This window comes from Macaca thibetana, chromosome 15, assembly GCF_024542745.1.
Source record: "Macaca thibetana thibetana isolate TM-01 chromosome 15, ASM2454274v1, whole genome shotgun sequence".
NCBI lineage: Eukaryota > Metazoa > Chordata > Mammalia > Primates > Cercopithecidae > Macaca > Macaca thibetana.
In genome coordinates this window covers 30,645,205-30,659,804 of record NC_065592.1, presented here as the reverse complement: position 1 = coordinate 30,659,804, position 14,600 = coordinate 30,645,205, and the positions used below count along the sequence as shown (strand labels likewise).

The 14,600-nt window shown below is 45.1% G+C and overlaps 1 protein-coding gene across 4 annotated transcripts in view; it reads right to left on the bottom strand.

The window, feature by feature from the left end:
* The window catches only part of EPB41L4B (erythrocyte membrane protein band 4.1 like 4B), a 150,756-nt gene that overhangs the window by 67,812 nt on the left and 68,344 nt on the right, over window positions 1-14,600 (bottom strand). For 3 of the 4 annotated variants that reach the window (XM_050759544.1, XM_050759542.1, XM_050759543.1), the window contains exons 13-15: window positions 12,496-12,526; window positions 9,108-9,141; window positions 4,983-5,047 (exon numbers count right to left, since the gene is read on the bottom strand). In XM_050759544.1, the coding sequence (XP_050615501.1) occupies window positions 4,983-5,047; window positions 9,108-9,141; window positions 12,496-12,526 (130 nt within the window). Of the gene's footprint in view, window positions 1-1,564; window positions 3,208-4,982; window positions 5,048-9,107; window positions 9,142-12,495; window positions 12,527-14,600 lie in introns of those variants that run through there. The other variant, XM_050759546.1, reaches the window with a different exon arrangement.

The following is a 14,600-nucleotide window of genomic DNA, read 5'->3' as shown; positions in this document are numbered from 1 at the left end:
GCAGTGTACAGGTTCCAGGATGAGATAAACAAAAGAGCCTATTTTAATACAAAGCTGTAAGTGCGACGTTGCTATAGATGGGGGTAGAAAGGGAGGGGGTTATCACTGGAACACAGAAATTAACCCAGTTTGCAGAGGTGGGGCCATCAGACAGTCCCTAGGAGAAGATGTCTGGGCAGAGGCAGACATTGAGGAGTTAGGGGAAGGGATGGGAGTGACCAAATTCTAGGCAGAAGGAACAGTATTTGCAAAGGCATAGATGTAAGAACAGGGTGTGGTGCATGCCAGGAACCACAAGCAATTTGGCACTGAAGGATTTTCAACAGTAGGGTGAGAAATGGGGGATATATGCTAGAGCAAGAGGATGGAGACCCAGAGTGGGGAATTCCACAGAGAGGTCACTGGACTTCATCCTCAGGGTAATGGCAAGCACTGCAATGGCACAGGCCAACCGTGTTTTAGAGACTGTTCTAGTGACTGGGAGGAGCATGAGCTTGTCAGGAGCAACTGGAGTCAGGGAGATCAGGAAGGGCACCTCTGAGCCAGAGAAAAGATGCTCCTGTGGGATCCATGTCAGTAAGAAGAGAGAGGACAGCCTAAGTATGAATACCAAGGCAGAGGTGAACAGACCTAGGCACTGTTTGGACACGGGTGGCAACAGGCAGAACAGCTGTAGATGATGTATACATTCTAGTAGTGGGTAAAAAAGTGAATTCAGGCAGAAGAAAAGTTTTGTGGGAGGAGGGTAAAAGATGACCAATTTGATTTTTGATAGGTGGAGTTTGAGGTGTACACAGGATATCCAAGTTGAAATGTCAGTCCAAAAGTTCACAGGACAGTCTGGGTTACAGAGGATGGTTTCAGAGTCTACAGCATTATAAAATCAGGACAGAATGAGAAGGCCTGGGTAGACTGTGGTGAAAAGAGCAGTGAGCAGAAGAAAGACCTTTAGACAACATCACAATGTAATGACAGAAAAGGAGGCTGTTAAGACTGAACTGGTCAACTGCAGTAGAGAAAGGTCCACTAAGTTAAGGAATGAAAAGTGTATACTTCATTTAACAATCAGGATGTCGTAAGTATGCATACTGGTGAGGCTTCTTGGTTGCAGACAACTGAAACCACTCAAGTGACTTTAAGCAGAGAGGTATTTAATAGAGGGTATCAGATGGCATACACAATTTCCAGGAGCCCACAGATAAGGGTTTGGATGCCTTCCTGCCAGGAAGAGCACAAGTAGCCAGGACAAACATCCACCTTTACAGGACTATTACTGGGGAAATCCCACTGCCACCACTTCTCTCTATTCTGCACCTGTGACAGGCAGGGCAACCTTCGCCAGAGTTGCCCCAGATGAAGAAAGGCATCAGCTGCTGTGCCTATAAGAGCCACTCTTGCCAAGAGCAGCCTCATTCTAAGATGATCTTACTCCACCCACCTAACTGAATGCTCACCTTCAGACTTCCAAAAGCCACCTGTTCTGTTACCAAGGTCATTCACAAATGAGACTTCTGCATAGCAATAAGAATCAATAAAAAAAAAAAAATGAAGATGGAGTCAAAAAAAAAAGCAAGAATAATCTTTATTCTTTGGAAACACATTTGTAAAATGCTATCAATAAGATGAAAAGATTCAGAACGCATTTATTTGTTTGCAGCACATACACTGAGGATCAGAACGTCTGCTAAAATGGAATACACCTGTAAACAAATACCTTAGGGAGAGTTTGTAGGCGGTCAGCTCCACTGTGCAAGGTACGCAGCTGATACCTTCTTGCTGAATAGATTTTTGCGGTAGCCAAAAAAGATCAGATTTTAGTAACAAAATATCTCAAAGGATGTCAAACATTCTTTAGAGGGCCTAACATGGGCAAAATTACAATTACATATATAAAAATGGCACAAGAATCAACTGATTTCACAGAAATACTAATAAAACATTTCAGGTCTATTATTAAGAGAAAAAAATGTTTGACTCAGGGCTTGAAACGGGGGAAATAAATATTTTGGTACAAGCTTTAACCTAAGACAACATACTGATTTCTGGGTCTACCAACAGACTAGGGCAACACCCATCTCATCCTACTCTACAGAATGCTTTGGCACAACTTCAAGAAAACCTTATATGCTTTCATTTGAGCCATAAATGATCCTGACTGCACGTTGCTTTTTAAGAGTGAAGTCTAGGGTAAAAACCAATCCCCTAATTCTGACAGCGTGTATTCACAATTATGTCTTCTGAAATCATGCAAGTTACCAGCACCAATCATTAAGACATTAAAAATTATTCTCATACTTGAGCAGCAAGTTCTATCAAAACAAATGCTATGCAATTTAAGATTAGTACAACTGCTTAAATTCGAAGTAGCTCAACTGCTTTAAGATGTGAAACTCAAAGTCCCCCTGTATTTATATAACATCTAATAAGTTATATACTTTATTTAGCTTCTGAAAGGAGTAACTCTCTGTCAGGGAAGTGGGTATTGCAGTTTTCCTTGTGATAAAATTAGTTTGAATGTATATCCTCAACCTAAACAAAATGAAATGTTAACAAATTGCAGAATGTTAGAGTTGGAAAGGACCTTGGAGATCACTTAGTCCAACCCTCTCTTTTCAGATGGGGAAAATGAGGTCAATGAAGAGGACATGACTTATCCAGGCCACACTAGGGAAACTGGACCCTAGCAACCTCAACTTCTACGTCAGGAATATATGCTGAGCAATCTTCCCAAGCTCTTCTGGTTTTATTTGCTCCCATTAATTAAATAACAAAGAACATCAGGTACATAGTAATATGATAAACATAGACTTTGACTCCAATTTTAAAATCAGAACATCAAAATGATTCCTGAGCCTTTAACTACCTTCATTTTAATGAGAATGCAGTCAACAGTAAATTATAACAAGCTATAGTGGTTTTATCTTGGACACTGAAAACACCCTTCAGGACTACTCCTTAAAGACACTCGTCCAAACACATCCATCCATGTGAGGCCAAGACACTTTTCATGGAATGCAATGGAACTATGAAGGTGAATGGAAGAGAGATGCTTCAGTCTCTCAAAGTGCAGTCATGAGTTTATCTCGATACATCATACTTTGCATCCCTCCTAAGTTCTTCTGGTTCTGGTCGTGGACATAATCAAAATGGCTGTCATCTCCACTGGCCGATGCTTTCCAATGCGACCTGTCATCCTGAAAGGATGGCCTGTTTTGTTTGCAGAGCGAATGGTTAGTGGGAGAATGGAAGAAAATGCAGAAATGTAAGTGAAACAACACAAGCACAAAGGAAATGGGGCAGGGGGAACCATGAGCCATGTGAATGGGGATGGCTATGAGTGGAAATGAATGGATTTCCTACGTGAGAACTGTAAAAGTTCAGATGCAGATCACCTATGAACTTCCAAGCAGAGCAAGCATCTGTCTATGGTCAAGTCATCATTTCTCAAAGGGTGTCTCATGGTCAAGTCCGTCCGGAGAAAGCTAAGTGAAGGTGGAAAATGTTCCTTTACTACAGGGCTGCCTGGAGGTTTTATCATGCCAGTGTGTGCCATGAATGCCTCAGGCAGCATTTGCCAAAAGTGTTGGACTAACAAACTCTGTTGTCAGGGGGTATCTTTGCAGAGATTGAAAATACACAAAATGTTGGGCCCCACCCCATAGATTCTGATCCAGTAGGTCTGGGGTGGGACTGAGAATCTGCATTAACAAGCTTCCAGATGACACTAAAGCTGCCAGTAGCAGGCCCACCCCAGAGAGGCACTGTTTCCGGCTTTCCTCAGAACGCCTGCTGCTAGGCCGTGCCTCAGAAGGAAACTAACATGATAAAACAGACAGTGATAAGCACAAACTTTTGTAAAAACAATGTTAATTAAAATAGCATTTCTGTAAATCTCTTCTGCTTGTTATGTCTGAAGAATAAAGTACCTTTGAAACACAGCAAGATTTAGAATTATTACTCCACTCACCTAATTTGCTTTAAAAAGTTAAGTGACTACCAAGTGTTTATAAACAATCACACTGTTGGGTTACAAAATTCCCCAGCAAACTTTATTTTGGCCTTGCTCTAAGTGGGTTTATTTCCATCATTTTATTCTCCATTTCTCAGAGAAAGGCTAGCAACCTCACCTTTATGCAAACTGAACTTGCCAACTATGTTTCTGAAATAGCTTCACACATAAACACCAATTAAGACTGATCTAAAATTCAAATTTTAAAAGGAACATTTGCTTTCACAAAGCCAGCCTTAAAAAAAAAAAAAAACCTCTCAAGCCTCACTATAAACACAGTCCAGCAGATGTCAGTTGGCTTAGAAAGGATTATGGTAGGTTGGGGCCAAGGTTGGCAAATGACAGCCCTCGGCCCAATCCTACTGTTTTTCTAAATCAGTTTCATTGAAGCACAGCCATAGTCTCTCATTTATGGATTGTCTCGGGCTGTTTTCAAAGTACAATGGCAGAGTTAAGGAGTTGTGACAGCGACCACAAAGCCGAAGATATTGACTGTCTGATCCTTTACAGAAAAACTGACCCCTCAGTCTAGGGAAAAAATATTGATTGCCACAAAAAGCAAACCCATTCCCCACCCCCCAAAAAAAACTCCTTAAAAAAAAAAACAAAAACCACCACAACAAAAATCCCCAAGCTTTCATCATATTTGAAGTAAACAAATTCTCAGGACAGAAAAATGTTACTTAGAAATTTTCAGTAACATCTTGAACATAAAACTAAACCAAAAATATATGAGATCAGAATGATTTTTAAAAATCAATTCATTTTTTATTTCACAAAGCACACCTTTGATACATCCACACGCATCACTGGCTACCTCTGCTTTGAAAATTTATTCATCTCGGCCATGACAATGCACCCCTGAAGGGTTGTTTCTGATGCAGACTTTCTACTCCTAAACTAGGCAGAATCTGAACTTTTCTAGAGAAAGGAGAGCTTTCGAAGGTGCAGCTCTGGAAGCACCAGCACTTACCTGACATTTGGAGAGTGAGGATGCCACCGGGGCTGGCTGGGGTGGATATTAGGATGATACTGAGGCTAGAAATAAAACACCGAACTTGATTATTTGATGACCTTTTAATTTCAATGGTCCTCATTTGCTTTCTCTGTTACTGGCATCCACCCGAGGGGCTGGGGGACTATGAACGGAAAGGCTATAGACCCTGGCTAGGGGATGGATGTTTCCCAGGATGATCATGTTTCCCCCTCTGACAAAGGCTGGGGGCTGGAACCCAGCACCGGTTCTTGCCCTCTCCAGAGGCGGCTCCCTGTGAAGGGGCTGGGAAGCTGCTCTTAGAAGGTGACAGCACCCGCCTTGAAGGGGGTCGTCCGGAGTACCAGGGACAGGCTGTATTCATCTCCCCAAGGGAAGAGGCGGAAGGTGTCAGAGAGATGGGGAGAGTGGGAGGCAATTTCTCTCTTCAGAAACAATTTTTGTCATTGCTGAAAATGACAATGACCATGTGGAGCAGTTACATCTGCACACAGGCAAGGACTGGACAGGGATGCTAAGTGAAGCAGCAGGGCCGTGGGTGAAGGTTTTTTTCTTTCTCCCTGGTTTATGCAATAAAAATAATCTTCTAAAATGCAATCCAAAACAAAATACCAAAACAAACAAAACCATCCAGAGCGCTTATCATCCTGATAAAACGGGAGGGAGAGAGGGAGACAGTTTGAGAAGAAGGGATGAGGGGAGGGAGGGAAGGAAAGTAGGGAGGGAGAGAAGAAAGAAAAAGAAGGGAAGGAAGAAAGAGAAAGAAGAGAAGGAAGGAGGCTGAAGGTTGTCTTTTTTTAAATTTTTTTTATTTTTGACAGAGTCTCGCTCTGTCGCCCAGGCTGGAGTGCAATGGCAGGATCTTGGCAACCTCTACCTCCTGGGTTCAAGCAATTCTCCTGCCTCAGTCTCCTGGGTAGCTGGGATTACAGGCGCTTGCCACCACACCCCGCTAATTTTGAAGGAAGTTGTCCATTTTATAAAGAGAACACAGACCCTGACCAATGACTCACCAATGGACAGAGGTGCAGCCCTAGCCAGCTAGGTAGCAGCCTGCCATTCCACTTCTGGCCTGCAGAGGGCAGTGGTCCTAGACATCAGCAGAAGTCAGGGGCTTCTCAAGGCTCAACCTCCCAAGGGGCAAATTAGGCCTTCCTGACATTTAAGTCACTACAGTCTTGCCACCGTTACTCTTTTAATTATTTCTTCCCCTCCTTCTCGGGCTGCTTTGGTTAATACGCAGTGGCCTGCTCTCTGGCACAGAGAATTCTCAGCAGTTCTGTTCGTTCCATTTGCATGGACCTGAGATGCCCTCCCTGCCTGTTCTGTATTCCAGCAGCCTTTCCTTTCTCCTTCAAAGACGCCTGTCAGCAAGCAGACTCTGCAGCCCCCGGAAGGACATGCTGCAGGAAAAGGAATCTGGAGAAAATACCTCAGTAGCAGGATCTGGGAGCTGACCAGGGCTTTAGCATCTCCCTGGTGCAATCTCTGCATATTTCTCCTTTAGGGGGTACAGAAACCCACAGAGTTTAGATGATCTGCCCAGAGTCTAACTGTTCCAGGTGTTTTGATCACATAGACAGGCCCAGAATGAGGTTCCATTCATTGGCTGTTCAACAATAGAGAAAGGCTGACCTAGAACTGGACCCTCATGTTTTTCTCTGGCTTTAAACACAGCCAAATCAGATTCATCAGAGAGATGTGGGAACCTTAGCCATAGACCTGGAAAAAGATTTTGGAAACTTCCTTGGTCTCCTCTGGCAATTTAATCACATTCTCAACTGTCAAGGAGTATTTTAGTGTTAACTCAGCTGGTTCTCAACTAGTACGCTCATATCCCTCAGAGGACAACGGGAAATGAACGTGTGCATGTTTGCTTGTCACAGTAACAGAGAAAAGGGAAGCTAATCATCCTGCAATTCCAGGGACAGTCCCAAACAATGAAGAACTCTCCCTCCCCAAATGCCAACAGTGTCCTCATTGAGAACGCAGAGATCCATCCTTTGCAGCTGGCTGACCTTGCAGTGCTTGAAATAAGATAAATGCTGCAACACCATCCTCTTGAATACCCTTCACGGTATTCACATGCCGATCAGGCCACTTCTCAGGACATTCTCTTCCCGGTCAATTTACTCCCAACCCTTGATAGAACAACACAAGACCTCTAAGACTGGCAAGGTCCAAAGGACCCGTGGTTGCCAATGAGGTTGCGATAACAATGCCTAGATGAGTTTCAGTAGATCTGATTTCAACAATTGCCTTGATGTTCACTCTAAGCAGAAAACGCACAGTGAGAACACACCCCAGGGCTATGGGGAGAGGGCACAGGCAGGGCTGAGCTGCTTTGCTTTTCTAAATTTTTTTTCTCTCCTTCAAGCACTGATTACCTATCAATTACCTGTCCCCTACAACTTTTCAGTTACTCACACCTGAAAACCCCTTAACAAAAAACAATCAGTGAATAAGAAGATTCAAGAACCCTGGGCTGGGCACGGTGGCTCATACCTGCAAACCCAGCACTTTGGGAGGCTGAGGTGAGTGGATCACTTGAGGTCAGGAGTTCGAGACCAGCCTGGCCAACATGGTGAAACTGTGTCTCTACTAAAAATGTAAAAATTAGCCGGGCATGGTGGCATGCACCTATAACCCCAGCTACTTGGGAGGCTGAGGCAAGAGAATCACTTGAACCTGGGATTATTTAAAAATAGAGATGGGGTCTCACTATGTTGGCCAGGCTGGTCTTGAATTCTTGGGCTCAAGTGATCCTCTTGCCTTGGCTTCCCAAAGTGCTGGGATTACATGCATGAGCCACCGTGGCCGACTCTTTGACAGACACTTTAATATACTGATAGGAAGCAAAGGAATTCCAGGCAGACGAACATGGGCAAAGAATGGTGGGAAGAAATTATGGGACAACAATTATGCAATTCCCTGTGAGCTGAACATATGGAGCGTGATGGGAGTGGTGAGAAATAAATAGAGAAGTTGGAACCAGGTGGTACAAGGCTGTGAATGGCCAGAGAGAGCCACCCACGGTGGCTTAGGAAGAATGTGCTTGATCCAGGCTGAGCTGTAAACCACACCTTACATGCTAGCAGGCATGGGTGAGCTGGCAGGCGGCACAGGCCCTGGTTGGCCGCCCTGACAAAGAGCAAGATGCCAGCCATGGAAACGTACCTGTGCTCCTTCTTGCAGGCGACGGGCCTAGCACAGTGCTTTACAAAGAAGGTTCTAGAAACCACGGACTATTTGTGTTAATGAGTTCACCACCACCAAAAAATGGGAGAGGCTGAGGCCAGTGTTTTTTAAAAAAGATATGAAGGGGCTGAGACTAGTGTTTGTCTTTTTTAATAGATGAGTTCTCACTGTGTCATCTGGGCTGAAGTGCAGTGGTATATGATAATAGCTCACTGCAGCCTCGAATTCCCAGGCTCAAGTGATCTTCTCGCCTTAGCCTCCCCAAATACAGATGTCCACCACTGTGCCAGCTCAAGACTAGTTTTTTTTTTTTTTTTTTTTTTTTTTTTTATTATTATTATTGGGGTGTGAGAGGGGAGCAATTCGCAAATAATTTGGGGAAACAATAAATTTTTAAAAAATAAAACATGTCTTTCTTGCAGGATTTCTCAGTACTTTCACACCTCAATGGACACTGTAAAATCCAAGAAGGGGAATGAACGATGCGACATTTCCCAAACACTTGACCAAAACATCCTTTCCTGAACGTGCATCTCAAGGGACTCACGTTCCCTAGGCCTAAAACACGTTTTGACGAAAAGCTGCTTCACTGGAACGCCACTAAGGGGCTGTGTCTGGCCACCCAGAAACTTAAACATACGTCCCTGATGCTTGCCAGTTGACAAGGTTAAGAAAAACAGGCAGTTCAGATGACCAAGAAGCGGCAGAGGCCAGAAGGAAAGGGCTCTCTTCTTACCATTTTCTCAAAAAAACAAATACTGTTATTATTTCCTCAAAATCTGATTATAAATATGATGACTGTTCATTATAGAAAATGTAGAAACTTTACGAAAATCTTCTTTTTTGCTTTATTTTATTTTTAAAATTTTCCTTATTTAAAGACAACATTTAAAAGCAGTTTCTTACCTGGTAATTATGGACTTCTGGATTTGTTTTAGAGCTAAAAAAACAGAAAAAAAAGAGAAAAATATCTTAGGTTGTAAAGTGGCATTATTACTGATTTAGTCAACAATCATGAACTATTGCTATGTGCTATATACTCTAATAGAAGCGTCCACATAATGACTTTTTTTTTTTTATATTGGCTGTTTAAAAGAACATATAACAAGGAAAACCACAGACAGCCGCTTTCACTCATCCCTTTAGAGCTCACAAACAGAAACAGTAGGAAATATTCCAGAATGCAGCCTCGATGTCCTATTTTGGTGGCAAAAAAGAGGTCCTGTTTCATTGGGGCAAACCAAGTAATTTCACTTCCATTTCAGGCCTGCCCTGGCATTGCTGGGATACCCACAACACTGGCACCAGAAGCTCCAGTGATGTGCAGAGCTTCTTCCTACTGCAGGGGGAGGCACAAGTCCCTCCTGAGCATCTCTCACTGGGTACTGTGGTGGGAGCCACAAGTGGGTCCCCTTGCTATTAAAACACTGCCAACAATCTGGCCACCACTTTGGAATGTTCTCTCCAAACAAGGCTCTGTACTGGGAACTTCACATCTGTTATTATTTAATTCACACAACTAGGCTATGAGGTCAACAAATGTGACCACCTCATTTTACAGATAAAGGAACGGTTGCCTAATAGAGAGTTGGGAAACCTGCTCAGGGTCGCCTGGCTGGTCAGTGGGAGCCAGGGCTAGAATCAACATCTGCAGAATCCTAAAGCCTGTCTTCTTTCTGCTAAACCAACTTGGCTCTTAGAGGGACTAAGAAAAGGCTCAGGGCTCCTCATGCATGATCCTATTTCGATGGAATCTTTTTGTTTGTTTGTTTTAAGAGACGGGATCTCACATGTTGCCCAGGCTGGTCCTGAACTCCTGGGCTCAAGCAATCCTCCAGCCTCAGCCTCCCAAAGTGCTGGCATTACAGGCATGAGCCACAGTGAAAGGCTGATATGATCTTAAATGTGTGTATATATATACATATGGACAGAGGAGGCAGTCATTATTGCCAGGAGGTGTGCTTGAAATCAAGTGTTATTGCTGGCTTCTCCAACACTGAGAGGCAAACAGATCATTGTTATAAGTCTTGCTTGGGGTCTAAATGGTTCTGTGTTCCGGTTTTCGAGGAGGACCAGTACACAGATCTAGGCTCTGGGCCAGATCACCTCCGGCTGGACTTCATCAGGTAAGTTAAGCGTTCTGCAAGGTGCTATTTTTCTAGTAGTACCTCTGGAGCCCAGAGCACAATTTCATCCACGGCTCCCATAGCAATCCTACTCACCCCGGGATCCCACAGGCTGTGAAGAGCAATTGAACAGCTGCGAACAGCAGTTATTAGCTCATTTGTTCCTAAAGGGTATATTTACCAGGGCTTTTTTTTTTTTTTGGCAGAATTTTTTTTTTTTTTAAGTTTGTTTTGGTTCCCAATATATAATCTCCACTAGATGCTAGGAGGAAAATGTAATTTTATTAGGGAGACACAATCAAAAACAATCACCACCTTAGACAGCAAAGGAAAGAAATTGGGGCTGTAACTTACAAGCCCCAGAGAATTAAAAGGAAGACACCCCGACAGGCTAAGAAAGGTACAGATACCATTTGGCATACTATCTGCCAGAAGGATCCCAGAAAAGGGGTGAATCTAGCGACCTACAACGTAACCCATCCAGAATACTGCAACCTCCTCCCACCCTCCGGGGCAGGGGGCGACGAAGAGCAGTTCAACAGGACCCCGAGCCCCTTCATCAGATGCTGAGAACAAAACCCAGAGACAAAAGGCAGAAGGACACTGAAAGTAGGATTTGGAATCAGAGATGTGAGGTTGAGTTTCCGGCTGTGTCATACAAGGGACCAGCTGTGTCCTCTAGAACCCTGGGTTCCTCGAAGGTGCCCTGGAGCTATGGGGTGGGAGGAGTGGCAGAAGAGCAGGCAGAAACTGGTCTCTCCCTCCCCACTGAGCTCATCCAGAGGACCTCCACATCTGTCTGTTCTGTATGTTGGGCTTTGACATCAGGTTTCTTCTAAAGGGTGAAAATCAGAGGGTAAAACAGTTTGGAAAAACACTGATCTAGCCCAGCCTCCTCATTTGCAAAAAAGAAGACAGAGGCCCAGAAGTAGGAAGGCCTGTCTCCAGAGCTGGGTTAGAACACAGCTGGTACCTAGAGGGAGGGCTCCTGATGCCCCAGCCAGGGCTCTCCTCGCTAACAGGGGTATCTGCAACCCGCTCCACCCCGTGCCACGTTCTGCCAACTGTCCTGACAGTGTATGGCACAGTCAAGCTGCGTCCATCTCAAAGACCACCCTCTCAGCTGCCTTGAGACCTGTGCCTGGGATGACTGAGAGGCTAACGAACCTGGGCTACCTACCAGTGGCTGAAGTTCAGACCAAAGGTCCAAACAACGCAAGTCTGTGGTCCTCTCACGTGACAGCTTGTCTATTTAACAAGCCGAAACTCATATAAGAGAGGCAGTTATTTCAGAGAGAGCAAGAGAGGTATATGCCAGGCAGACTCACCTGGGCAGCTTTAAAAACAAGCTATGTGAGTCCCACCCTGAGAGACTGATTCAGTGAGCCCGAGGTGTGGCTGGGGAGGATGTTTCAGATAATTATAGCTCACCAGATCATTCTACTATACAGGCAAGACCCTGGACACCTGTGCCAGGGAAGAGGCCTGCAAAAACTACACCCCTTGGGCTAAATCTGGCCGCCTGATATTTATAAGTTTTATTAGAATGCAGTCCCGTTCGCTCATTTACATATTTCCACGGCGGCTCTCTAGCTACAACAGCAGAGCTGAGCAGCTGTGAAAGACACAGCAGAGCCTGCGAAGTCTCAAATATGGACTATCTGGCCCTTTACAGAAAATGTTTGCTGAATCCTGTGCTGGCAATTTTCACTCTTGTGGTAAGTTCCTTTTCTTGCAGGAATTTCAGTAAAGGTGTTTAATGTCTTCTATGATGTAAAACCTGCACGTCACTGAGCAAATCTAGCATCTGCTCTCGTCCAGCTTTAGCTCGGGAGTACGGCCTTCCTCTCCCAGCAATGCCTGCCACGCCAGGAGCACAGGGTGCTGTGCACAGGCCTCTACCTTTCCCACCCACTGTGATCATAAAGCACGCAGCTACTCAAACAAAACGGCTGTGTTTTCCCAAAAAACCAAACTGTCTTGGAACATTATATTGTGTACTTATTGAAAAGCCACAAGCATGGAATAGCCAGGCAGCAGAAAAAGGGGAAAAAAAATTACCAGATGACGTACTTTCTGATTTCATTGTAGTAAGGAAAAAGTCAACATTGCAAATAAATACGATCCTTTGAGAGGAGAGCTGTGCTCTAGAGCTCAGGGACACTCACCAGAGCTGGGCTGCTATCACTGGGTTGCTTGCTGTAAAAGAAAAACAGAAAGTTATGACATCTTAGAGAACTTTATCACTTTCACCATGCAATGGCAGATAATGGCCATGTGAGACTTCTACCATCACAGAGCCGTTCCAACCCCAACCCAGGCAGAACTGCACGGTGGCTACTTCTCCTTTCCTCAGGGAGAGTAAACTATGACTCCCTCTGATTCACTCAGCAACCATCCACTCAGCAGGTTCCCAGGGCTGGGTGCTCTGGGAGGCAGGGACAAAGAGACACATCTTTGCTCTCAAGAAGTTCCCAGTCTAGAGACAGAGAAAGGCAGATACAGAGAAGAGGGTAAAAGGAAAACAGCACACGGTGATCAGGGATGAAATACAAGCGTGGGTCTGGATTGAGGGGCCTCGGGGCGGCCGTGAGGGTCTGCATGGACAGAGCCTGGGGGATGAGGTACAGCTTAGCCTATTACACTCCATTTTGTTTTTAAAAGGATATATGTGGCAGGGAAAATCATTAAAAGCTTCACAAAGAAGATGCTAGAACTCTGGCTGGAAAAAAGTCAGTGAAATAAGGGACAGAAAAGAGGGACCGGGAAGAGAATCACAGACCCTGGGACCCAGAAGATCTCTAAAGCCATCTGGTGGGGTCAAGCCACAGGATGTCCACTCCCCTCTGTGATAGCCACAGCAGGGGGTCCCTCCCTTTGTGTTGTATACACCTGTAGGGGCTGGGAGCACACTGCTATCTTGAGACAGCTCTTTTGATCTTTGGAAAATTGCTCCTTACACTGGGCTATTTCTGGACAACTCTGACCTAGTGGACTACACACACGAGCATAATCCTCCCCACGGAACAGAATAGAGAGTGTTCTGGCCCCTTCCTCCTGGGCACTGTGGCCACCCTTCATCAACCCATCGCCCTTCTCTGGACACGCTCCCATCCCCTGGCCTCTCTCGAATGGCAGGACTATTTCCTGTGCTGTGGGCATTTTTCCTCCACTAAAGCAGCTGGGAGTGATGAAGAATTTCAGGTAGTCATTCTATTGCGCTGGTGGTTCATAAAGGAAAGAATGGTGGGGAACACAAAGTTACAGATTCTAGAAGGGAACAAGTAGAGGTACCAGGTCCCATGGAGGCCCACTAAGTCCTGAGCCAAGAAAAATGCATGGAGTGGCCACAAGGAAATCATATACAGGAGGGGCCAGGAGGCTGGGAGTACAGAGGGTCTGCCATAAAAGAGCAAACACTGAGTGCTAACTGGGCATCCTAAGTGGGGAAGCTATCTAGTGTAGAAAAAGAAGAGCTATGAGATGGGATCTGGAGGTTGGGATCCAACGAAATGAGCCTGGCTTGCTCATTCACTGACTGAGTTGTCCTGTGCTCCAGGTCTCATAGAGGTATGAGGCCTCAGCTGTAACTGATAGACAAGGTTCAGAGGCTTGGAAAGGGGAAGAGGGTGGGCATTCTAGGGCCTGGCTACATTTAAGTGTGAGGAAAGTTTTGTTTTTTTTTTTTTTTTTTTTTTTTGAGACGGAGTCTCGCTCTGCCGCCCAGGCTGAAGTGCAGTGGCCGGATCTCAGCTCACTGCAAGCTCCGCCTCCCGGGTTCTCGCCATTCTCCTGCCTCAGCCTCCCGAGTAGCTGGGACTACAGGCGCCGCCACCTCGCCCGGCTAGTTTTTTGTATTTTTTAGTAGAGACGGGGTTTCACCGTGTCAGCCAGGATGGTCTCGATCTTCTGACCTCGTGATTCGCCCGTCTCGGCCTCCCAAAGTGCTGGGATTACAGGCTTGAGCCACCGCGCCCGGCCTAGTGTGAGGAAAGTTTGGACTGACTGTGGGACTTGAGTCAAGTATCTAAAAGTTCTTCATCTACTTGTACGTGGTCAGAATTCCAGTTAGCATGGGCCTGATGTCCGCACTTAAAATTGCAAGATGGTGGAGATAACAGTATCTTCTACAGGCAAGAAAGGTGTTTCTCTATGATATTCCTGAGGTCCCGGGGCTTGAGCCCAGGTCTAAAAGAAGCTAAGAGGCACAAGGGAAGAAATATGGAGAAAGGGAAAAATTAATGAACACATCCAAGGGAAACACTAATGACAG